The sequence below is a fragment of the Bos indicus x Bos taurus genome, chromosome 16 (assembly GCF_003369695.1).
Source record: "Bos indicus x Bos taurus breed Angus x Brahman F1 hybrid chromosome 16, Bos_hybrid_MaternalHap_v2.0, whole genome shotgun sequence".
Lineage (NCBI taxonomy): Eukaryota > Metazoa > Chordata > Mammalia > Artiodactyla > Bovidae > Bos > Bos indicus x Bos taurus.
Genome location: NC_040091.1, coordinates 79,204,418 through 79,229,375, shown reverse-complemented (window position 1 = coordinate 79,229,375; position 24,958 = coordinate 79,204,418). Strand labels below are relative to the sequence as shown.

Below are 24,958 nucleotides of genomic sequence, written 5' to 3'. Positions count from 1 at the left end.
AACACCTGGCTAAGCTGTCCTATTTGGCATTTCTCATTAGCAACTGGTCTATTAGCACAACTTAAATTATGCAGATATTCCGAAAACCAGATGATATTTTGTTCCTAGAGTCTGATGGCTTCAACAAAACAGAACTTGAGACTCAAGAACAATATAAATTAAAAATTTAAAAACCTAGCCCATTAAGTAATTCAAAGACCTTTTTTTCTCAATAGGACCGTAAGACCTGCTGTTTTATGATGATAAGAGAGAAAAAGGAAAACACCCCCAGCAACCCCTTTTCACATGCAGTCGCCCAACTGAAAACAGAGAAACACAGAAGAGTGTGTCTTGTGTCTGTTGTTGTTCGGTCCCTCAGTCCTGTCTGACTCTGTAACCCCATGGACTGCAGCACACCAGACTAAGGTACATTATTAAGGTATATTCTATCTGTACCTTAATAATGCTACACACCAATTTAATTTTCCATTTTAATTTACAGGTAAAGGCTCAGTAAGTACACCATCTAGCACAGAGCCACAGATACTTTGTGCTGGTTCTCTGGAGAGTTACTCCAGAATATGCTAAGCCTCACTTCCTCTGCAGGGACAGATAAGCACTTTTAAGTCACTACTTGTACGGTAAAAGTCCTGGACCTCACTACCTAGTTTGGCCATGGAAGCACATATCACTACTCACTCAGTCGCCTGCTCTTCACTGTCTAGACTTCAAGCAATTGGTAAGCCAGCAAGAGATAGCCATACTGGTCAAAGATTAGCAACTGCATTTCATTTTTAGCCCTTTCTCTTCAACACCAACCAAGTACTTAAGACTGTTGTTATGGGAGACTCCCAAGCTCCCAGAAAAGGTTAGTGAAATTATCTAAGCCTTACATATTAAGCCAACTGGTGAGGACAACAGGTGGGGTGGGCAAGGGCATCTACACGGGGTAGAAGAGAATCAGTCACGTGGCCAACCCAAACACAGGGCACGTGCCACGAAACCCAGCGCATGCCCCTCTGCCAGCGCTCCATCCCTGCTCTTCACAGAGGCACTGTGAGACTCTGGAAACCTACCTGCAGGGCCTCCACTTCCTGAAGCCAGTCTCTGGCTCTCTGCACAGAGTCTTTCAGCGCCGCGCCGTTGGGCAGGTGTGCGGGGATCTCCTCAATCTCCTTCACCACGGCGGCGAGGCTGTTCAGTGAATGCCGAGGCCTAGAGAGCAGAAAGACTGTACTCAGCCTCCGCGCGACTCGCACTTCTCGTGGCTTACTTATCAGAGAAGTCAGAAAAACCACTTCAAAGGAAATTCACAATTGCAAATAAACTTTTTGAAATGGAAAGTAACTACAAGACATCAAATTATCTACATAAGACTAAGGCAAATAACTCAGTTCTACTTAGTTCTGATTTGACAATGGAATAACCATAAACTTCTGTTTGCAAAAGGTAGCTTAGGGATAATTTATTCCATGTTAAACTAGAAACACTATCAAGACTCATACAGCTCCACTAAGATAAGTAAAAATCTCCAGGATATCACCACACCAAAGCACAGAACCCAAAACTTTTGTGTCCTCTGCTCAATGACCACTATTTCAGGATTAAACAATAACATCCAGAAAATAGCTGTCCCTTGTACTTTATGCTGTCAGCTGCAACAGTAAAGATCTGTTAGACAGAAAGCAAGATGAGGAGGAACCATCTTCTCCCCTCAGATGGTCAGCCCGAGTCCAACACGTCCTCAAGTACAGACAAGGTCATGAGGCAACAGCAGTAATGCTGGGCTCACAGCACTGTCATCACTTTACAGACACTGCACACTGCGATGTTCACATGTTTCTCTTTAAGACTCCTTGGGGTCTCTTTCATTAACTGTGGGTTTAAACAGTTTCACTTATTTGTAAATGTTTTCTTTCCTCAAAGATGTTCCCATTGAGATCCAGGGAAATTTCATTAAACCACTTCTAGAAAATGACTGTCCATTTGAACCATTCATTTCACAATCAGTAAATCAAGAAAAAAATAATAATCTTCTTTTGACCGAGTTCCAAAGCAGTTCCAAACATCTCAGCTAAACTTCCACACGCACAGCTCAGCTGCTGTGCCTGGATCACACCCTAATGCCTGGTCCTGCCCAGCATGGACCCAGCACAAGCCCTCCCCAGGGGAGGAGTGGCCATGCTCAGTTACCTGGCCTTGAGGAGACTCTTGGCTTTGTCATCCCAGTGCTCTGATACTGTGAGCAGTTCCTGAAGCCGCGCCATAGCCTTTTCCACGGCTGAATATGGGGCCAGGCCCACTCCCAGGTCTATGAGACGTCTCATATCATCTAAGGTGAGGGAGCTCGGGTCCAGGCAAGCCTGCTGCACCTCCTCCAGCCAATGGGCCTGCTCCAGCCGGACACGCATCTCAGCAAGCTGGGGGAGCTCAACATCAAATTCAAAGCTGACATCCAGCAAGTCCTGCAGCTCAGAAGCACTGGGCATCTCCTCAGAGAGCAGTTTCTGGCTATGCTGTTGGAAATCTTCTACACGATTCAAGAGATCCTAAAAAAACACAGGTTGTTGCATCAAAACACTAATTTCAGCAACTGGCTTCTTGCAAACTTAGAATCTTCAATGCATATTCAACATGACCCTCTGCCATCTCACTTGACTCCAACAACAATATACATAAACATGACCATGCGTAAGCCAACTGGCAGTTAGAACAAGTGGCTCTAAGCAGATTTATGGCAGCTGTGATGAGTAGCCGGTAGTCACTTTCAGGGTAAAAATTTCCAACCGTCTCTCCACTGCAGGCCTGTTACAATCTCTTTATCAACATGTACCACTCAAGCTGCTATTAATATTAAACACATTTGCAAACAGATGTACAAATTAACCACTCAAGAATAGGACTTCATCATGTCAACTGAGCTTATTTACAAAATATAGGATGACCACATATAGGAGGGGGGCAGCCCCCATCCGGGCACCTTCAGCAGCGGTGTCTGACTGAGGACACAGGGGAGGGCGTGCAGCTGGGTCACAAACTGCCGGAGCTCATTCACGGTCAGCTGATTGTGGGATTTCCCTCCACCAGACCGGTATCTAGAGAGACAAAGGCCCAAGAAGGCTGCATGAGGACAGGTGTGCCAGCACCCCAGACTCCAGCCACAGCAGACTCCCCAGGGGTCCACACCCAAACCAGGTGTGCACAGAGCCTACCTCGTCTGCCTCTTTCCATTAAGTAGCTGCTGGGCAACAGAGGCGCATTTCTCCGCGTCCTGTGTGACTAAGCGGAGGTGACGTAGAAGATCGTTGTCTGGAAATTTCTTCATCTCAGATTCTTCAATCAAAGCCTTAAAGCTGACAAGGCCTAGAAATAAAGAAAAGATCACCTTTTCTGTGATCAATATATATGAAGTTCTGGTATGAAATACAGAAGGGGAGGTTTGATTTTTATCAGCTCTTATCTATGGATATTTGCAATGCTCTCCCTCTAATAAATTTGTTGATTTTTTTTTTGGGGGGGAGGCCGGGGCAGGGGGGTGCCCTGAGAGTGGAGGGCTTTATAAAGTGCCTGGAGCTGCCCTTTAACATAGACAAGTTTATGAAACAAAGAACACCTGACTTGTCAGGACAGAGCACATGAAGATCCTCCTATGGCTGGAGCTACACTTTCCTCCTGCATCTATCTAACTGCAGCTGGCAGGGAACCAGCAGCTTACAGACTGAACTTGCACGCACCCTGGAACAGGAGAGGGCAGAGACCCTGCTGAGCTACAGAAAGGAAAGCAAATGGAACCACTGAGAGAAGAGATGCGAAGGGAAGCAGTGACTTTCAAGGTAACACCGAGGACAGAGACTTTGACTAGAGCTAAAAAGTAATAACAAACACCTCACTGACTCTTAAGGATATACTGTTTGTGTCATGAATGCTAGTTAAAAAAAGAAAAAAAAAAGGCAAAACAAACAGAAACCTTTTCTAAGGTTCCATATAAAATGTAAAATACTTTTGTTTCTGAGACAGAGACGTGTAAGAATTATTATGTTTTGTAATAACACTGTCTTTGTTAAAAATACAATCTTTCAGAACTCCTATATTAAGACTTCACTTTGATGTATGGACATCTGCCTCATTCACTCTTGGCTTTAAAACCTGTACTAAAGCTCTAAGCCTGGCTGGACAGATGAGCTAAATCAGGCTGCTTCAAGTAATGTTTGCTGATAACTGTTTGCTGACTGTATTATAATCAGTCCCAATTTGTCAATCACCAAATCACACTTTCTGTATACCACATACTTTTCTTCTTATTAATCTTAGCCTCCAAAGCTTCATTCACATTCAAGGCCCACTCGTTATAAGACTCTGCTCGAAGCTTCAGTGCATTCATCATGGGGTAGAGGTCATCCAGAGTGTATCTGTACCTGGAAACAGAAGAGCAGGTTGGCTTTGAGATACGTGGGCCTGAAGGAATCAGATGCCAACGTCACAAAGCCTAAACTAAACAGTCAGTGCTTTCCACAGGGAGAAAACTCATTCTTCCTACTCACCTCAGTTTGTATTTATAAGGAGGACAGGAACATAACTCCTGTACGTGATGCAGGCAAACAAGCAGGCCAGGTTTGCAGCAGCAGGAGAGGGCAGACATGAAGCACGTGGTTTTGCATTTCACACACTGACGCTCATCATCCGGCAACAGTTCAAAATCCATTCTTTCCGAATCAATTACTCCCTAAAATAAAGTGTACTTTAGAGATCGCCAAAGGATAATATCACCCAGTAGCTCCCAAGAAAAACATGAAATAGTTGAGCTTTAAAAATACGACACAGAGAAAACCTTACCAAAACAGAGAGTGCATGATTAAAAATGTGTGCACCCAGTAAATGTGGGCAAGTTAACCTATTTCACTTATCTGGAACAATCTCTTCTGGACAAAGTAGGTCCTTATGTTTGGCTATACTAATCTGAATATGAGAATAGCTATTCACAGGCTTATAAAACTACTTAGATTAGCTGCTGCTTCTACTCACAATTGGCCTTGCCCATGTTTTGGGTATATATAAGAGCAAAGAAATGTAAATACATTCTACTGCAGAGGAAATGCTATATAGGGCTTCAGAGAATCCATAAAAATAACAAATATAAATAAAAGGAAAGAAGATGGGGCAAGCAGAGAAGACTACCATGCAGGAACTATGGATGGGAAGCCAATGAGTGGTCTGTTCGGCTCCTGGAAAAGGTTCGACAATCTGTGACACAGAGACTGAAGGCAAAATAAAGTATCTCATAACCAAGTGTCAAGAAAAATGAGGTCTTGAGCCAGTATGTCTCTACTGTGATGTGGGCACCTACGACAAGCCCTACTAGGATGTATCTTTTGTTCTGGAAAAATTGAACTTGTACCACTTTTTTTCCTTATCTGGAACTGTGTCCAACCGAAGCCTGAGAATGCAGAGTCTGACCAACTCATGTTTATAAACCAGCCAGCTCCTTTGTTTTACTCTTTCATTCTGTATTTCAACCTCTGGACCATTTCACATCCTGCTCATCAGAAAAGTTAGGAAAAACCTAATAAATAAATTTTGGTTCTAACCTGAAATTAATTCTTAAAAAGGACTTTGTTATGGAGATGTCTTAAGATTTTTGTTTAAAGTAAGATTAAGGATCAACTCTATGAATTTTGGTTAAGAATAAATCATATTAGTCCACTCAATTTTAATTTGCAAATTTCCACATCTGGAAAAAAAATTATGAGTTCTCCAAGTTGCAAAAACAAGCTACCACTATTGATGGAAGACCTTGGTAAGACACTTAAGCCCCCTGGGCACTGTTTCCAGAACTGTACAATATCAGGGGAAGGCGAGCAAGTGGTTTGTTCATTCACAGTGGGCTCCAGGGAGCCAACATGCTAAAGAGGCACATTAAAAAATAAATCAATATGACTATTTGTGGATATGACTGTCTCTAAAGAATCTACAAAAAAGCTATAAGAACTATTGAGTTTTGAAGCAGTCAGGATAGACTATTTTAAAGTCAACTGTATTTTAAAATGCCAGCAATAAAAAACTGGAAAAAACTCTGAAGTATTATCACGAAACACGGAATGAAAAAAACCAAGAAGACCTCAATAGGGACCTTCCCTGGTGGTCCAGTGGATAAGACTCCCCACTTTCACTGCAAGGGGCACAGGGATGATTCCTGGTCAGGTAAATAAGATCCCAAATGCCCAGCCTTTCTAGCACAGCCAAGAAAAAAAGATGACCTAAACAAATGAGGGGATATACTATGTCCATGGATTAGAAGACTCAGTATTGTTAAAAGATCAATTCTCTCCCAAACTATCTGTGAATTTAATGCAGTTCCAATCTAAATGCCAACAGCCATTTTGGTAGAATTAGTAGGCTGATTCTCTACACTTTATATGGAAAAGCAAAGGAACTGAAACAGGCAAAAAAATTTTTAAAGGAGCAAAGTTGGGAGGATTCAAATTACTTCAAGACTTATTAGAAAATTATAGTAATCAAGACCTTAAGGCATTAGCAAGAGGATAAATGCATAGGCTAACAGACTAGAACAGAGTACAGAAGTAGCTCCACACGTGTCAATTTTCAACAAAGGTGCCAGGACAAGTCAATGGAAAAAGGAGAATCTTCAAGAAATGGTGCTAGAACAATGAGAGAGTCATATGCAAAAACAAGGATCTCAACCACAACTTGTCATAAACAAAAATTACTTAAGAGGATTAAAGACTTAAATGTAAAAACTAAAACTAGCAATTCTAGATGTCTACACACTAGGAAACGCTTGTGACTTAGGTTAGGCGAAGATTTCTTAGGAAGGCACACCAAAAAAGATTCATTAAAATCAAACAAACAACAACAAAAAAACATGATAAACTGAATTTCATCAAAATGAAAAACTTCTGTTCTTTGAAAGACACCGCTAAGCAAATGGAAAGACAAACCACTAACTGCAGGAAAATGTTTGCAGAGCGCTTATGGTCAAAATAGAGAGGAGCCTCACAACAGACCCGTGAAAAGGGGCACAGCCAGACAAAGGGAGCAGACGCTGCACCTAAGGGACGCACACACAGGCAGCGAACGTGACAAAGTGTCCTCTATCGTCAGCCACTAGAGAAATGGAAATTAAAAGCATGATGAAGCATTATCATGTATCTAGTAGAATGGTCCTGTGTGTAAGGACTTTACTAAGTAACACCCAATGACATTCAGATGGGAGTTCCAGAAACCTTACCAATTTGCGAACAGTTTCCCTGAGTGCCTTCTCGTCCTCAATCATGATGGCCATGTCTTTCTGAACAGTTGAGGCCACTACAACGTCTAGGACATCCGCCTTGGAAGCCATCTTGCAGATCATCTCGTCGTGGGAGAACACGCAGTAGCGGTGGAGCAGACGGTAATGCTCCACGCACTGCCGGCCTAAGGGCAGCTGCGCCAAAAGAAGGGAAGACACGCGATGTGCGGAAGGAGACACCTTCCTGTTTCCAAAGACCCCTGACTTTTATTACCAAACAAACAAATATCACATCTCGGGTTATCGCCCGTATCATACATCAACCCTACAACTAGACTCAAAGAAGCCTCGGACCTTTTAAAATCTTTGCACCTCAAAGATCTGGCTATTAGGGACCTTAATTATAACAGGGTTTAAAAACCCAAAGTATTACTGAGACATTACTGTCTACAACAATGTAGAATTTAATCAGAAATATGAATCTTCACATTTCCTGAAGCAACTGTGTGAAACTGGTGTGGTTAACCTACTTCAGAGAGCAAAAATGCTCTAAAAACTATTATTACTGTACAGAAAATAATTAGAGGTGAGTAGTACTGTTTTTATTAAAAAGCACTGAAACAAGGTTACAATTTATTAGCTTTAACACCACACTCACTTAAAACTAGACAGCTCTTTTTAAGTAAATGAAAAGTATTAATACTAATATAAAAAAATTCAATTTACAACCATCTAAAATCAAGTATCATTACAAATTACTGTGTTTGGATAATTTAAGTCAGTGTACAGTCTTCAGACTGGAAATGTTTGTTGTTTGCAATGAGATATGAGCTTCAAGCAAAACATAACTCAACAGACTCTTCACCAGGCCCTGGGTTCACACTGCGGGCTAGCGCCTTCTCTTGCTGGAAGGTATACAACTGGCGGACCTGCCATCTCAGCAGCAACTGGTTTAAGCAACTAGAAAGTATAACCCACTTCTGCAGGAAAAACAATACATGTCAAAAGGCTCACTAGGTCATAATCACACACCCAATCAACAGTGCAGAAGTTAACGGCCTCAGCAAAATTGAAACCTTGATTGAAACCGCTGTGGTAGGCTCTTGGAAACGTGATCACAAACTCCCCAGCACACTGATTGGTTCGGTAAACCTAAGGAGACAAAAATTGGAGAGTTTCAGTGACATTTCTCATGAAAGACACTCTGGGCACAGAGAATCAGATGATTTTCCAGAAAGGGCAGGCAAACAAGTGTGGTGCGTATTACCTAGAGATACTTGTTTCTGCCACAAGATGGAGTGGTTACTCAGACTTCCAGGTGTCTAAGTATCTCAAGAGAAAACAGCTTACACCACAACAATCTGGCTATATCCAGGATCAGGACACACCCTTCTAAATAGTATCATATAGAGGATCTCCTACCACCCATTAAAGAAATTCCACTCTATTTCAAGGATCTCGTTCCATATAGAACTCTTCCTGATTTGGGCCTCAAACTTAACCCCCACCAATTCTTCTTTTCCAACTGTTCTCACCCAAAAAACACCCGAACTGTTCTAGGTACTAAATCATCATGCTGAACCAATTATGATGTAATAACAACATCAGGGGCTTCCCAGGTGGCACAGTGGTAAAAAAAAAAAAAAAAAAAATCTGCCTGCCAATGCAGGAGACACAGGAGAGAGATGCATTCGATCCCTGGGTTGGGAAGATCCCCTGGAGTAGGAAATGGCAACACACTCCAGTATTCCTGCCTAGGAAATCCCATAGACAGAGGAGCCTGGTGGGCTACAATCTATGGGGTTGCAGAGATGGCACGACTGAGCCTGCACACCTACGCCTCCACCAGTGGTTCTCCAAAATGTACTTCCCAGACCAATAGCAGCAACATCAACCGGGTACTTGTTTGGAAATGCAAGTTCTTGAGCACCAGCCAGGCCGGCCATGAGGACAAGCAGTTTCTGGCTGAGGCCCAGCCCTATGCTGCAACATGCTCTTAGGGCTCCAACAGGCAAAGTGTGAAGACCACTAACCACCACACAATCCTGTCACCAGGACTGCCTCCTCCCTCCCCAACTCTGTGCCACGTACACTACACTTCTTCAGAGCCCCACAGCTGTGCCTAAACGCCCTCATGAGCCCTTTCCAGTTCTCCAGAGGTGACACCCTTGTCAAACCACACCACCCTTCCATTGTCTGTGTAAACATTATCTGTCTTTTCTCTTAAATTGTGAGTCCCTAAAATGCACAATTTCATTCATCTGCCTCTCTGGATCCAGAGTCTAGCCCCATATGGTTTACTCGATTATTAAAGAACTGGGCTGGAGGTCTCTTCTAAAGCCAGCTACCAGCTCATCCCAGTGCTTAAAATTCCTTCACAGTAAAGAGTTTGCCTGCAATGCGGGAGACCTGGGTTCGATCCCTGGGTTGGGAAGATCCTCTGGAGAAGGAAACGGCAACCCACTCCAGTATTCTTGCCTGAAGAATTCCATGGACAGAGGAGCCTGGTGGGCTATAGTCCGTGGGGTCACAAAGAGTTGGACATGACTGAGTGGACTAACTTTTGCTTTTTTTTTTTTCTTTTCAAAACAAATCAGAAAGGTCCATCAATGTGGGGTGGGGAAATCAGTATGGAAAATGCCAACAATGAGGTGATGGTGATGTTTTGATGGCTACTGGTCCTTATTTTCTAAGCTTTGGGCCATGAATATTTCATGATCCTTCAAAGAAAAGTCCTCTCCATCTGCCCCACTTACTAGCTTGTGAACCCAAAAGCATAAAACGGAGATCATGAGATCAAGAATTCCACTTAACACTGTAAATGTATCATTCACACTGGCTTGAGCTAACTAAGATGGATTCTCCGACTTTATACATTTCAGTCTGGCCTCCCAAAGTGTCTCCCAAGTTTCCACTGAGAGGAAGTCAGTAAACAACAGTGTCACTTTGCACAGAAGCCTCAGAGGAAAAAGCGTCCAGCACCTTTCAGTCTAGAGTGGGCGCCCTGAGATCCAAGCTCAAGACCGTGAAATACATTCTCTCTTAAAATAAGCTTAATTAGGAGTGGTGGGGAGAGTGTTTAAGATCCACCAGGAAGTCACCATATCAGTTCACCATTCAAAATCAAGGTCGTGTATATGTGATAAACTATTTTCTAAAGTAGGAATGGTGTATGAAAGATTCAGACACACAAGTTTAGATCTAATTTATAACAGAACCTAGCCATTTCCACAGTGAAAGTGAAAGTCGCTCAGTCATGTATGACTCTTTGTGACCCCATGGACAGTCCATGGAGTTCTCTAGGCCAGAATACTGGAGTGGGTAGCCTTTCCCTTCTTCAGGGGATCCTCCCAACCCAGGGATCGAACCCAGGTCTCCCATATTGCAGGCAGATTCTTTACCAGCTGAGCCACAAGGGAAGCCCAAGAATACTTAAGTGGTTAGTAACACAGTAACTAATTTATACGAACAACACTCATTTTCTAAGGCTTTTGTTTTGCTGCTTTGAAGAGCTCAAGTTACAAACTAAGTGATAGTTTAGAAAGCAGGAATGGTGATGGTGCACAGCCTAGGAATATACTATGAACTGAACACTGGAGAGGAAGGGAGGGGACGGCCTCGCACTTCCTATGGCAAAATGAGGGTGCTCCACAAGTCATCAGCTGTAACAAACCAGCTTTTTTCACAGTGTTTTGAGGATCCAGTCCCAATGGCTTAATGCAATATTGTATGAAACTACACCACAGTTATTTCTACACAACCAAATCAGCTGCATAAAGTCTCGGGCAATAGGGAGAAAGAGAAGTGGGAGTTAAGTCTGGGTGGCAGGAGGATTGACCCAAACATACAGGCACTTCGTGAGTCATCAGGGTGTTGGGGTTCATGATGGTGACAAGCTGGTGGAGAAGGTCGGGCTGGGAGATGAAGAGCTCTGGGGCCAGCTTCTTCATCACGGTCTCCAGCTGCTCAGCAGCGTACCCGGGAACGCCGTACCAGGTCTTTGGCTCACCCCTAAAGCAGCAAAGGCAGAGCAATCTCAAAAAACACAGGATATTTCAGCAGCTTCTTACAAAATCAACCAGCAAATATCAATGCAAACAAAATGGTTCACCAGTTTCTATTTTTAAGATCTTGCTTTCTAAGGCAGTGTTCACACTGAAGAAATATCACCAAGTATCACCAGAAATATGATCTGAACACAGTGATGCACTTTGCCTCTTCAAGTATAAAGTCTAAACACGGGAATTCCACCTGAGGGCCCCCTTTCCTCCCATTTTACCTGACCCTTCAGAAAACATAGGGATCGAGCACTCCTGAAAATATAAGGTATCATGTGAGCCAGAGGGTAGATGATGACCCCAAGTGCCGACAGCAACTAGCAAGAGAGCAGCATTCCAGGTCTTCCCTTCCCTTGTCTGCGCTGTTGGAGGAGTTAAACCAAACTCCAGGGAGGCAATCAGCACTTCTAAAGGGCTCTTGTTCTTCAAAGCACAGTAAACTGTCAACCAATTAATCTGTAACAACCTATGAGGTATGGTAAATACTGCCACTTCACAGCTGGAAGTGACTGCTTGGGGAGCAGGACTGATGCTCTGCCCATATGTGCCAACTCCTTCTCTCGTGGGACATCCTCAAAGTCCTTGTGTGAGGAGTTATATCCCACCCCCCGCCTCCCCCTACAGGCACGCGAGGAGGTGGCCCACTCCATCACGCACAGACGTCGGTCCTCGGCCAGCCCTCAGAAGCCGGTGGCTCCGAGAACCTAGAGCGACCACAGGCCCTGACCCCTGTCCCTCACCCAAGGGGGCTGCCTAGGCTGCCACTGCCACCCAATGGGAACGGTGCTCTCTAGACTTCTTGTGAGTAAAGACTTCTCTGACAGTTAGAGAAAAGCTGCCTATCTTCCCACCAAAAACTCATGTGCAAGTTCAGGGCTTCATGGACTTCCTATAGATTCTTAAAGAGTTTTGTCTCAACATGTCAGGCTGCTTGTTCCAACGATAGTTAACAAAAATCTTAAGGAATAACAACTCATTACTTTTCAGACACAGGTAAAGGGTGTGTCACAGTTAAGAGGTGGATAAGTATTCCAACCCAGCTGGCATGCTTTTCACAGGTTCTCTGGACTCCTCACCAGTGCAGGTAGTTAATTGAATAGCTCCAGTGGTCTTCAATGTGCCAACAGAAGGACGAAAAGCACATTCCCACGTACAGCCAAGGAAGCTTCATGCCGCATATGTCGGCAGTGATGTGAGCAAGAACAGACTGCTCCATCACTGGCATGTTGTTCAGATTCCAGCCACTATCAAGATACTCCTAAAAATAAGGAGATTAAAAAAGTATAAAGATTTAGCTCTAACATGCTAACAATTTGGAACTCCGCTGGTTTCAAAAAGCTGGCTGTAAATAGTCCTCAAAATTAAGAGAACGGGGGTGGCGGGGCTATTTGGGGGGAAGAGAGGAGCGGGCCATTGTGCTTACTTCCTGGATGCCCATAGATTACTTCTGCCCAGCTTTGTGCCTTATGTAAGTGGGTACACACACACACACACGTCTGATCCCAATGCCTCAGGTTTTCTTCAGAAGGAGAAACCAAAATTACAGAATCTGAAGGCAAAGGGAGGTAAGTGATTCTCCTGTATCATCTAGGATTCTTATTTTTCAGTGAGTTCTTTCTTCATTAATTGAAACCAACCAGCTTTAAGGGCATCTGTCTCCTCCTCCAAGTCTCAGCACTCACAGCTCGGCTTACCTCCTCCTCAGGTGAGAGCTTGACTTTCCCATCTCGGACAGGGAAGCCACTGCCGAACTCCTTCGAGGCAATATCGGCTCCATATTCCACGGTGACATCCTCTTCAATAGTGCTCACTAGTCGCCAAAATTCCTTCTCTACCAGTTCCGTGGGAACCATCTATAAACAAAACAGTGAGGAACAGAAGAAAGTGGCTTTCCGCAGCTGCTCATGGCCGTGAGCAACCTAAGTATCACAGAGTAGTAGACTGAGGAAAAACAGTCCCTAACACCCCAAAGGGCTCCCCAGGTGGGTCATCGGTAAAGAATGTGCCTGCCGACGCAGGAGACACAGGTTCAATCCCTGGGTCGGGAACATCCCCTGGAAATGGCAACCCACTCTAGTACTCTTGCCTGGAGAATCCCATGGACAGAGGAGCCTGGGCGGGCTACAGTCCATGAGGTTGCAAGAGTTGGACAAGACTTGGCACGCATGCCCATGTCCCAGATGTGCCACAACTGGCCCCTCTGCAGCTCAGATGTGAACAATATCTTCTTAAAAACACTTTTATAACCATAGAGTATGAACTAAGAATTCACGCTCCTCTATCAACAACCTGGCCACCACTGTAAAAGGAGTCAAGGAAAGCAAAATGCTGAGATTTAAGAATTAGAGGTGTTTTTCTGTTTTGAGAAATCCAAAACACAACCTGGCTGACTACTGTTTGGTAACAATGGTCGGTTGGCTGTGTTTGAATGATGCTTTATCTTTTGAGATGCGTCTGATCGCATCACCTGAATCCATGTTCTCACTCTCTGCACCTGACCTGGCAGAGAGTAATGTGGGCAGCCACAAGGTAAAGATAGGCTGCCGTGATTCTGCAGCTGCAAGCTCACATGTAAAGAGCCGCCAGGAATGTAAAAGAATGCTTAGGGTCTGCTGTTCATCTGATATGAGGTCAGAGGCAGTCTCTCCAAGTCCTCATCATTTCAGTGAAATAAAAAGCCAACCACGGATAGAAAAGGCACCAGAACTGTTTTAGCAAACATATGGAGAAATGATATGTAATACAGGAGGGATCAAAAGAACTGAAAATTTAAAGGGAATATAACCTGAATTTATTTATAAGCCTGTTAAATGAGGGGCTATTTTAAGTAACAGTTAACATTAGTGATGTTAGGAGAAGCAGGTTCACGCATACATTGCTGGGATCCCATAAATGATACAGCTAGATGTATCAGATGGGGAGAAAACGGGTTAATATTAAGAAAATAATCCAACTAAAGAGATGCACACAATGTTTGCTATACCACTTTATTACTAGTAAGAGAAAAAAACAACACAGCTTAAGTCTCCAGAATTATGGTAGGAACCGTTTCGTTTTGGTGTACTCATTTGCTGGAATAATAAATACTGAATGAAGCATGCTTATGCTTCTAAGTGAATAAAGGAGAATTTAGAATTGTAAAGCTCACAGTGCTACTTTATGACAACGTCAGAAAAAGTGAGCAGGCCCCAGGGCACAGCACATTGACTGGCACGCAGGGGTTAGTCAGTAAATGGGGTGTTTTCTTCAAACTGTGTTTGTTGAATTGAAAGGACTGCCGGTGTTTTCCTTTAATCAGTATTCTGTTACTGCTGCTGTATGATTTGTCTCGAAAAGCCTATCTTTAGAGAAATCAAATGAAATCTTAAGAGTGCATTTTAAAAGTATTGTGGAATTTTAATACTGCTGCTAAGTCACTTCAGTCGTGTCCGACTCTGCGATCCCACAGACGGCAGCCCACCAGGCTCCCCCGTCCCTGGGACTCTCCAGGCAAGAACACTGGAGTGGGTTGCCATTTCCTTCTCCAATGCATGAAAGTGAAAAGTGAAAGTGAAGTCGCTCAGTCGTGTCCGACTCTTCGAGACCCCATGGACTGCAGCCTACCAGACTCCTCCGTCCATGGGATTTTCCAGGCAAGAGTACTGGAGTGGGTGCCATTGCCTTCTCCAATAAATTAAAGGTTTTATTGTGCATGAAATGACTACCAGAGTTAAGAACCAACTCAAATATCCTCAAATACACCTTCCCTCAAAGTTATTAAAATCCTAAATCAGAGCAGCACGTATGTACATACATGGACTGGCATGTTGAAGTAATCAGATTTGAATGCATCTGCCATTTCACCAAAAGTACGGAGAGTATAATCCCTGGCCGCCTGCTCAAAGCCGAATGCTTCTTGTGGCTTACTGCATTCCTGTCAAAAAACAAAGAGAGAGGAAAAATATTTATGTATATTCATATTTACTTATAGTTCACATATATGTATATATGAGAAATCATAATTACATGTTTTATTAAAATTACTTGTGCAGTGTAATTCCACTTGTCTGGAAAATATTAACAGTGCTTATCTATTGTGAAATCATCTATATTTTAGGTTGTTCAGTTCCTAAGAATTTTTGCAAAGAGCATACAATGCTTTTTTTAAATGAGAAGTTTTAAAAGCATAGTTATTAAACCATTTCTCTGCCTCTTAGCTGACTGCATAGCTGTGCAGTCACTTCCAAGACCTCCTTTCTATTCAGGCCCACCCCAGTTTTTATCATGAGCCTCATTATTATCAACTGCCAAATCTAAAACCCAAAGGCAAAGAAAACACATTTGAAGGAAACGCTTTATGGCCGCCTCTGCTATCACTTCTGACCTGAGCCAAACACTTAGGACACCTCCAGTCTCCCTTGGGAACGTCATGGAGCGGCGGGATCAGGCAGAAGGTGTGGTAGCTGTCATCACACCCATCGCACAGGAGAAGCCGGTCCTCGTCGCTGCCACTGCCACACAAGAGGCAGACGTACAGGTCAACCTGCAGCATGACACAGGCACAAACACAGGCGTGAGCCGCAGTACTGACTCTTGAGAAATTCTAAGAATGTGATGAATCTGCAGCATAATCTAGTCTCTTCAATCTGCTGCAAATGAAAATGTTTCATCCTCTGTAAGGAACATTTTAAATAAAAATGCTTCACCTTCTGTAAGAGATACTTCACAATACCCAAGCATTCCCAACTGTACAGAGTAATCTTCAAGATTTCTCAATTATGTGTTTTAATTAAAGTTACTTGTTAAATATCCAGCTTGTAGTAGCTTACAGAAAGATAAGTCTTCTAGAAGAATAACATGTTAGGCAATAAATTATTCATCTAACCAAAAACAGAACTTACAAAGGAAAAGTTTAATTTTAGCATGTTAAAAGGAAACTGTTTTAATTAAGCGTATCAAATTACCACTTTACATCCTAATTAGAGTGATAGTTAAGAAGCTCTCCCAAATACATAAGGACAAAACTACTTAGTCATCGCCTGCTAGAAGCTGAATACCATTTCTCCCAAATTCACAAATGTTGAGTCTTGAGTCCCAGCACCTCAGAATGCAACTGCATTTGGAGAGAGTCTTAAAGAGGTCGTTAAAAAGGTCATATTTGTTTTTGTTTAGTTGCTCAGTCGTGTGCGACTCTTTTGCAATCCCCTGCCTGCCAGGCTCCTCTGTTCATGGGATTTCTCAAGTAAGAACACTGGAGCAGGTTGCTATTTCCTTCTCCAAGGGATCTTCCCAACCTAGGGATCGAACCCAAGTTGCTAGCATTGCAGGTGGATTATTTACCTCTGAGCCAGCAGGGAAGCCTCAAAAGGCCCTATGGATGGGCCTTAATCCAATCTGACTGGTGTCCTGATAATAAGGGGAGACTCGCACACAGACACACACAGAGGACAGCCATTCGAGGACCATCTACAAGCCAAGGACAGAGGCCTCTGGAGTAAACCAAGCCTGCAGACACCTTGATCTCAGACTTGCAGCCTCCAGAACTGTGGGAAAATCGATTTCTGTTGCTGAAGCCACTCGGTCTGTGATACTTCATTATGGCAGCCCGAGCAGACGTCTTCGTTGTAGCCAACAGAAACCTGGACTGGCTCACAAAACCACTTTTCTGATGGCTGTGTTTTCGTGGTAGGGCAGGGACAGGTATTTATGAAGAGAACATTTAACTGAGTAACGTCAAATTCCAAGATCAAAAGTACTGTTGTTAAACTGCTGCTCCCAGGCGCTCAGAAGGGGGCTGAGGTAGAAGCCTGGCTTTTTCTGTCCCCTTGAGTGAACAGCCCTGCCAGGCCCTGGCTGCCCGGGGCCCCACACTCCTTCCCCTTTCCTTCCTTGCTGGAGAACACCATCGTGATTTTCTGATCCACCTGCAGCTTACCTGGAGGCGGGTGAGTCACTTAGCAACGACTGCATAGATGGGAGCTCACCATTATTCAGTGCTAAATGGCACGGCCTCCAGAAATATGGCTGTCCTTGTCCCCAGAAGTGACTACCATCTTCATGATGCATCCGTGTTCCCTGTTTATGAGCTGACAGTACAAACCACCTCTGCAGGTCTCTTCACTGTTAGACACTGAACCAGCAGTCCTAGGTAAGGCATTAAATATTTATAAACTGGGCCATAGAAGAGTTTAAACATGTCAACTCACAGCATTGGTAGTTTTTTTAGCTCGACTCTTGGGTTTTTCCTTCTCACTTTCTGTAACACACTCTTTCTTTTCAACAGGTTCTTGCTTGACGCTGCTTTTCACGTCTTTGTCTGTAAGAGGCAGTCCAGGTTAGCACTTTCTCTGCTCTGCCTTCTTCAGCTTTCTCCCTCCTCACCACCTCCTCCCGAAGCACACACTGAATGGGTGTCCTGCAGCTCTCACCGCAGCAGCAGGGGCACCCTGAGTGACCACGCTCAAGGGCTCTGTGCTCATCACTTTATGATGAAGTGCAAACTCTCCCATCACTCAGATTCTAAGATATGAGCACTTCTGGAGATGTTGCTCAAGTCTGTACGCTTTTAATGTGGGAGGTGAAGATATGGTCTTCTTAAGACTAAGACATAACATATACAGATGAAAGGAAATTCCTCTTGTTCTTGACTATGAGACTGACAGTTCACCACCAGAGCCTTCCTCCACATTACAGATTATCCTTCCATGATCGAAGAGTACTAACCTAACTCTCGTTTCAAAGATGCAGACTTTTTAAAAACACTAGCTATTAACTAATGGGCTATCCTGTGTCAGGTATTGTACTAAAGCATTATTGTAGCTATCACATAATGCTTTGCATCAAATCTGTTTCAAAGACAAGAAAACTGGCATTCACAGAAGACAAGAAACATCTCTAAGGTCATACAACCAGTTAGTGGTTGAGCCAGAATCAGACTCAGATCTACGTTTTTAAAATCCCATCTATTTTCTATTACCTTGTGCTGCCTTTACACTAACACACCAACCACTAAGAAAAGTCAACTTTAATAATGTCTTCATTACTAAGTGCCTCCCTATACAGAACTTCTCTCAAGAGAGCACCAAACCTACCTTTCTGTGACTGACATCAAGCAATGGCCAGGCAGGCAGCTGTCAATTAAAACTCAGACTAAGAAAGCATGCCTGAAAGCAAGCCTGTCAGATATTCAGTCAAAGGCACCAGTGCTTCTCACAGATCACTTCTTTACAATTAATGTTACCAAACCAAAGTTCAAAGGAGCAACTAGAGACAGCTGAGACAGTCTCACCTTCTGGTCACTTCATATGTGAACAAACACAGTAAGACTGTATTTCTCAGGGTGCAGCCCGATGACCAGTATGTAACCCAGTGACTAGTATGTAAAGCGGCTCCACTATTTTAACTAACAGATGAACGACTGTTTTCACTTATCTGCTCTTCCTTCCTATTCGTGGATGAACTTTCTTACCATTCTCACACTTTGGAGCTGGACATCCCATTCGACGTCTCAGGTTATGAGTTCTGGCTTCTGTTGTCTCTTCAGGTTCTATTTTAATATTCATGGCCTTAAAAAAATTTGTCATATACATGAGTATGTTCTTTAAAAAGAAAGAAATATCCTAAAATCCAATTGGAATCACAAAATCCCCATAATCTTACAAATTACCTCTATTAATAGGACATTCAAAACATAGCTCCCTTTCCCCTTAAAGGAGAGACCCCATCTTTATTATTATAATTACTTAAGGAATGAATGAGGAAACTTGTAAGTTACCAGTCTTCTCCCCTTTTAACAGGTCAAAAAATAATAGGGAAAAGGCAAGGGATCAGGAATGACTGATGGGAAGCATTACTATCCCTACTGGGAACAGCGTGTATTTCCTCCTAGAAGCTCCTCAGTTCTCTTCTGCTCACAACTTACACTCTGTTCAGTCATCATTAAGCCAAATCCTAAACAGATACAGAAATATCATAATTTCATCCGCCTGTAAGCTTTGCTGGCTCTTCCAAAGTTTGGCTGCATTCAAGGAAAATTCAGCTTCCACAGCAATTTTCTATTAATTCCTGTAGTGAACTATCACTATAACTGCTCCCCTAACAGCACTGAGTCATGGGCTCCCTCATCAGTAAGAGCATGCAAGCCGATCACAGTCCCTAGTATTCACTAACATGCTCACACTGGTTGATAAGCAACGCCCTGTCTGCTCTGAGACACAAGTGAGGTTGTGAAGCTGTGCCCCGCGTTCATCCACACAGAATTGGGATGTCCACTGCTTCCATCACCATGATGTATCATCAAGGCAGACCTGGACATTCATAGCACTAGGCTGTCTCATACATTTCAAGATCGAGATGTACTCAAACAAGAACTCCCTTTAAGACGAATACACCTGAAGCCTGCCTGTGGGCTTCAAATAGCCATATATTCCTATTCCGAGGCACTCTCACTTCAGAAAAACGCAGTCACCCATCTTTTTCCCGTCTCCACCCACCTAAGTGAAAACGGTTCTTTTACCCATTTTCTCAGAAACCCAAATGGCTGATTTTGTCATCCTCACCAATAATTACTAAATAACCCAACTACTGATTCAGAAACCCAACTAATGCCAAGAGGCTTCCCAGTTCTAAATTGTTCTTAATATGTTAATCACTGATTCTTCATACATGTCCATCAAGCCAGGGAAGAACCCCAAGCTTTCCCACCTTTGTGTGGGAAAAAGGTAACTGGGAAAACACTTTGCTCCCTTTCTAGGAGAAACCTCTCAGAGCAAGAGTATCTGAAAGCAAGCTGTTTTTGTTAGCCGTTCACTCCTAATCTTCCCTCCTGCTCCTCTTTATTTCACCTGTGTGTTCAATTCCCTGCCCCCTGCTGTTGCAGCACGAACGTTTGCCACAGACATACTCCTCTTCAGGAAGTCTGCCAGAAACAACGGTCACTACCTGCTTCCTAAACACTTTGTTAAAAAAAAAAAAAGTTATTCTCAGGGAAAAATCTTCAACTTCACACCTACTAGCCTTAACCCCCAATAAACTCTGCCCAACATCATCAGGGTCACAATGAATGCCTATTCTTCCCAAGTCTCTGACTGTTAACCATTCAGCAGCAGACTGTCCAGGCAGCATAAACCTAGAAAGAGTTCCTCAATTCCTCGCCCCTCTAACAGTGCAATTCCTCCAAGTGCAAAAGCTCGAGTACGCACAGCATGCCTCTATGAGGTCAGCAAAGTTCCACCTATGAAGAGCACATGCATGAGAGAGTTCAGGGTCAGAGAGACACCAGCACTGGGCTCCAGGCCTGACCAAGCTCACGAGGCTCTCACCTCCGCTCTCATGCGTTTTGCTCGTCGGGCTGGGGGGCAGGTTTCCGCGGGCTGCACAGACTGCCTCTGGGGAATACCATGGGGTTTGTACTCCTTGTCCTTTGTGTCTGTGCTCAGGTTTGGCTTCTGCAGACACTGGAAATAAAACACAACTGTGCTGATGAATTTCTCCTGTTTTAATCTTAAGAGAACTTCAGTGGATTTTTGCAGGGTATATTTTACAATTACTGATGGAAATACAGGTGTGCAATTTTTACAATCCACATAAACGCAAAGACAAGTCTGCAGTTACCAACCATATACACACAAATATAGTTATAACACCTTGAACTTTTTTCCAGGAGGTGAACAGTGCTGCTTCAACTCATGTAATTGCTGATGTCATCTCCTCAGGTTACACCAGGCCACAGCAGGCGCCCATGAGCCAGTGGCAATTATCCCTGCTTACAACTTGTCAATTAACTGAAGGTCCAAATTGCTAGAAAGGTCCCTATATGTTCCCAAAATAGCTTTCCATACTTGGAATATCTCATTAAAAAAAAAAAAAGTTTACAGCAATGAAATGTGGAATTCAGGAAGTTTTCTAAATTATGTTATGCTACCCTATAGGTTCAAACATAACTAGCCACCTTCTGTTATCAAAAAGTTATCATTTGAATTGAGAAAATAGATCACCTGACTGTTCTCCCATATTAAGGCTTTCCTTTTCTTCAAGATATCCCTACCAAGTCTCACTCACAAGGCAAAGGTTCACAGGCAGCCCACAGCAGTAACTTTGGTTCTGGTCATACAACAGTGTCTTTTTGCTCTGATTTTTCTTTTTGGTTTGATTCTAAGCCCACTGTAAAAGGGTGATTTAATGCCAATGTGACAAAACAGTGACAACAAAATATTACCACTGAATCTAATATGAATTTCAAGAAAATACTACTCCTTTGTAAGAGGACCTACAAACATCACAGGTAGCATTTTTAAGAGCAGTTTCCACAACGTAAGCACTGAAGGCTGTTATGTCATCCACACTCAGAGTAAGATACACTGAAGTGATAACCTTCTACAGCTTCTGCTCTGCGAGTACCATTACAACCACAGCCTCACTAACATGACTGGCTCCTTCCTCATGACATCTGCAAAAAGAATCAAGAGAAAGGGGGAACAGAAATACAGAGACACCACAGAGCAACCATCTAACACAGTCTATTTCTAACACAGAATATTATGTACTATTAACGAATACTATTACAGATTGCTGGATACTCTAAACAAGTAACAAATCTACCACTGGCGGCACAACCTATAAACATTAAATATTCTTATTCTAAGAGATCTGATCTAGAAACATCAATTCAGTTACAAGAGAATATCACCGGCATTGTGTAATTAATTACGAGTACGTTCAGTGAAAACATGTAGATGGGAATAAAACCTGTCTACCACCTAAATTAGTCACTTTCATGTATTATATAAACTTTCTATTGAAACCTAAAAGTATGTATGATTGTGGACATATGAACTGGGCTGATTCATAGACATTTTTATTAAGTGGGTGGTCAGAAATCAGAATACTGTATGTGTGGTTTAGTCCCCACTAGTGTGAACAGTCCCATAATACATGGTCTGCTTGGTTGTATAAGGGCTTTGAAGAATCAAGATAAAATCAAACTCAGAAACTTTTAAGAATGTATATGAAGAGATTAATTTGTTTCAAGTGAAAGTGTTAGTTGCTCAGTCAATTCAAAACACATCTGATGTGTTTGTTTTATATTTAATGCTATCACATGTCAACTCTCAAACAAAGGTTTGCAAAACTGGGACTTAGAGGTAATTGGTATCATCACACTGTAAGGACATCATCCTCCAGAGGCAAAGCAATCCCGTAAGACATTTAGAACACGCGCGACACAAGGCTGAAGCTCTGGCCCGTGCTAGCTCATCACCGCTCACTCTCTAAAGTTTCCCGAAACTTACTTCAGGCTCGAGTTCAACAGTTCCTTCACAGAGCACTCGTCTCCCCCAGCCCTTACTAAGGGTTTATCTTTCAAGAGAATTTTTAGGTTTACAGCCTAGTTGAGAGGAAGGTGCCTAGATTAACCATACAACCCTTGCCCTCAACACATGCACAGCCTCTCCCATTATCAACATCCTCACCAGAGTGTTAGAACACTGGCTTCGCCGGATCAATCTATACTGACACATCACCCAAAGTCCACAATTCACACTGCAGGGCTCCCTCTTGGTGACGTACCTGCTCTGGGTTTGGACAAAGGTGGCGTATCACTCGGAGTGCTTTCGCTGCCCTCACAGTCTGCTGGGCTCTGCCTACTCCGCTTACCTCCGCTGCCCCCAACCCCTTGCAATCACTGATCTTTTTTCACTGTCTCCATGGTCTTGTCTTTTCTAGAATGCCACTGAGTCAGAATCATACAGTATACCCAGTCCTTCCATTAGCTTCTTTCACGTAAAGAAACGCACGTAAGCTTCCTTCTTGTCTTCTCATGGCTTGACAGCTCATTGTTTTAGGGCTGAGTAATACTCCATTGAGGAGAAGGCAACGGCACCCCACTCCAGTACTTTTGCCTGGAAAATCCTATGGACGGAGAAGCCTGTTAGGCTGGAGTGCATGGGGTCGCTAAGAGTCGAATACGACTGAGCGACTTGACTTTCACTTTTCACTTTCATGCATTGGAGAAGGAAATGGCAACCCACTCCAGTGTTCTTGCCTGGAGAATCCCAGGGAAAGGGGAGCCTTGTGGGCTGCCATCCATGGGGTCGCACAGAGTCGGACACGACTGAAGCGACTTAGCAGCAGCAGCAATACTCCATTGTCTGGGTGCTTCACAATTTGTTTATCCATTCGCCTACTAAAGGATATCTTGGTTGCTTCCAATTTTTGGCAATAAAGCCGCAACTCTTTGGGTAAAATACCAAGGCATGTGACTGCCGGGCTGTGTCAAACATGCTGTGACAAACAGCATGTTCCGTTCTCTGGTCACTCGTGCGCTATCCTCTACGGCGGCGGCGCCGTTCTGTGTCCCCACGAACAATGGAAAGAAGCTCCTGCTGCTCCATACTCCAGCAGAACCGGGGGCCGTCATGTTCTGGATCCAGTCACTCTAATGATGCACAGTGGCCTCTTGTTGTTTTCCATTAAAAATATACACATTTTGATTCTCCTTTCCTCTAAGGATTATTTTCAAAACTCAGAAATGGGCACAAAATTTACACACAAAGAATACAACATGAGAAATCAAATCAAGGTCTGTATTGGGACTTCCCTGGTGACCAGTGGTTAAAAATCTCCCTGTCAACGCAATGGACAGAAGCTTGATCCCCAGTGCAGGAAGATGGGACACGGGGCAGCTAAGCCCAAAGGCTGCAACTAACGAGCCTGCACCGAGCTCACACTCAACAAGACAGCACTCCAAGAAGGCCACACGGGGACCGGAGGGCAGCCCCACACACGGGGACTGGAGGGCAGCCCCACACACGGGGACCGGAGGGCAGCCCCACACACGGGGACCGGAGGGCAACCCCACATACGGGGACCGGAGGGCAGCCCCACACATGGCAAAGAAAACCCAGCACAATCAGAAATAAGTGACTTTTTAAAAAAAGAGCTCTGGGTATAAAAAAGGGAATGCCACAGATTCATTAAAAACCTGTATCTTCAAAAATATACACTGACATGTTAAGCAGGAAAAAAGTAAGATCAATTCTGTACATAAAGAATATACCTCCATTTGTACGTATGTGCATAAAGACAGCCTCAAAAGGAAACAGAGGAGAGGATTAGGTGGGATTTATTTTCATCCTATTTCCCTTTTAGACTTTTTCCACAATGAACATATCAGTAAACCCCTCAACAAATATTTATCTGTGTTGTAGATGCAATAAGTGTAAAGGGTTCTTTAAATATCCACTCCTTTCAGACTAGTATTGTATAAATGCTTACATACTTTTCAACTATGAAACTACGGGCCTCAAAGTCCATAGATTGAGCTATTTCTAAAATGTCGCAACCCATAAAGCAGAGAGACTCTTTCTCTGTATTCATCTAACTTCTGCACCAAGAAGGTTAAAAGGAAAAAATCTATTGTGGCAAAAATATGTAGATCTGATTATAAAACAAAGGCATAAAGGTTCCACACACAGTATTCTAAACTATTTCATCCATGGGTTCACTAAGCACTCACACAATCCATGTATCTTTAAACAACTTTCTGAATATTAGAATAGTCACATTCTTCAAGGCTAAAAAGAACACCTTCCTGGAATCGAGAGAGAGAAAAAAATGCTGTGAAAATCTATAGGATGCAAGCATCACTGATGGTATATTTGTATCAGGACACAGTTCTGATTTCACCCTCTGCAACAGT

At 43.3% G+C, this 24,958-nt stretch overlaps 1 protein-coding gene across 2 annotated transcripts in view; it reads right to left on the bottom strand.

The window, feature by feature from the left end:
- Positions 1-24,958, bottom strand: part of KDM5B (lysine demethylase 5B) — a 73,998-nt gene that overhangs the window by 12,982 nt on the left and 36,058 nt on the right. Inside the window, exons 5-20 of one of the 2 annotated variants that reach the window (XM_027565842.1) lie at positions 20,583-20,717; positions 18,731-18,827; positions 17,469-17,578; positions 15,647-15,805; positions 15,077-15,196; positions 12,978-13,136; positions 12,360-12,541; positions 11,074-11,236; positions 8,258-8,377; positions 7,226-7,420; positions 4,521-4,702; positions 4,270-4,394; positions 3,192-3,342; positions 2,960-3,074; positions 2,173-2,528; positions 1,056-1,194 (exon numbers count right to left, since the gene is read on the bottom strand). In XM_027565842.1, the coding sequence (XP_027421643.1) occupies positions 1,056-1,194; positions 2,173-2,528; positions 2,960-3,074; positions 3,192-3,342; positions 4,270-4,394; positions 4,521-4,702; positions 7,226-7,420; positions 8,258-8,377; positions 11,074-11,236; positions 12,360-12,541; positions 12,978-13,136; positions 15,077-15,196; positions 15,647-15,805; positions 17,469-17,578; positions 18,731-18,827; positions 20,583-20,717 (2,508 nt within the window). The remainder of the gene's footprint in view (positions 1-1,055; positions 1,195-2,172; positions 2,529-2,959; positions 3,075-3,191; positions 3,343-4,269; positions 4,395-4,520; positions 4,703-7,225; positions 7,421-8,257; positions 8,378-11,073; positions 11,237-12,359; positions 12,542-12,977; positions 13,137-15,076; positions 15,197-15,646; positions 15,806-17,468; positions 17,579-18,730; positions 18,828-20,582; positions 20,718-24,958) is intronic. The other variant, XM_027565844.1, reaches the window with a different exon arrangement.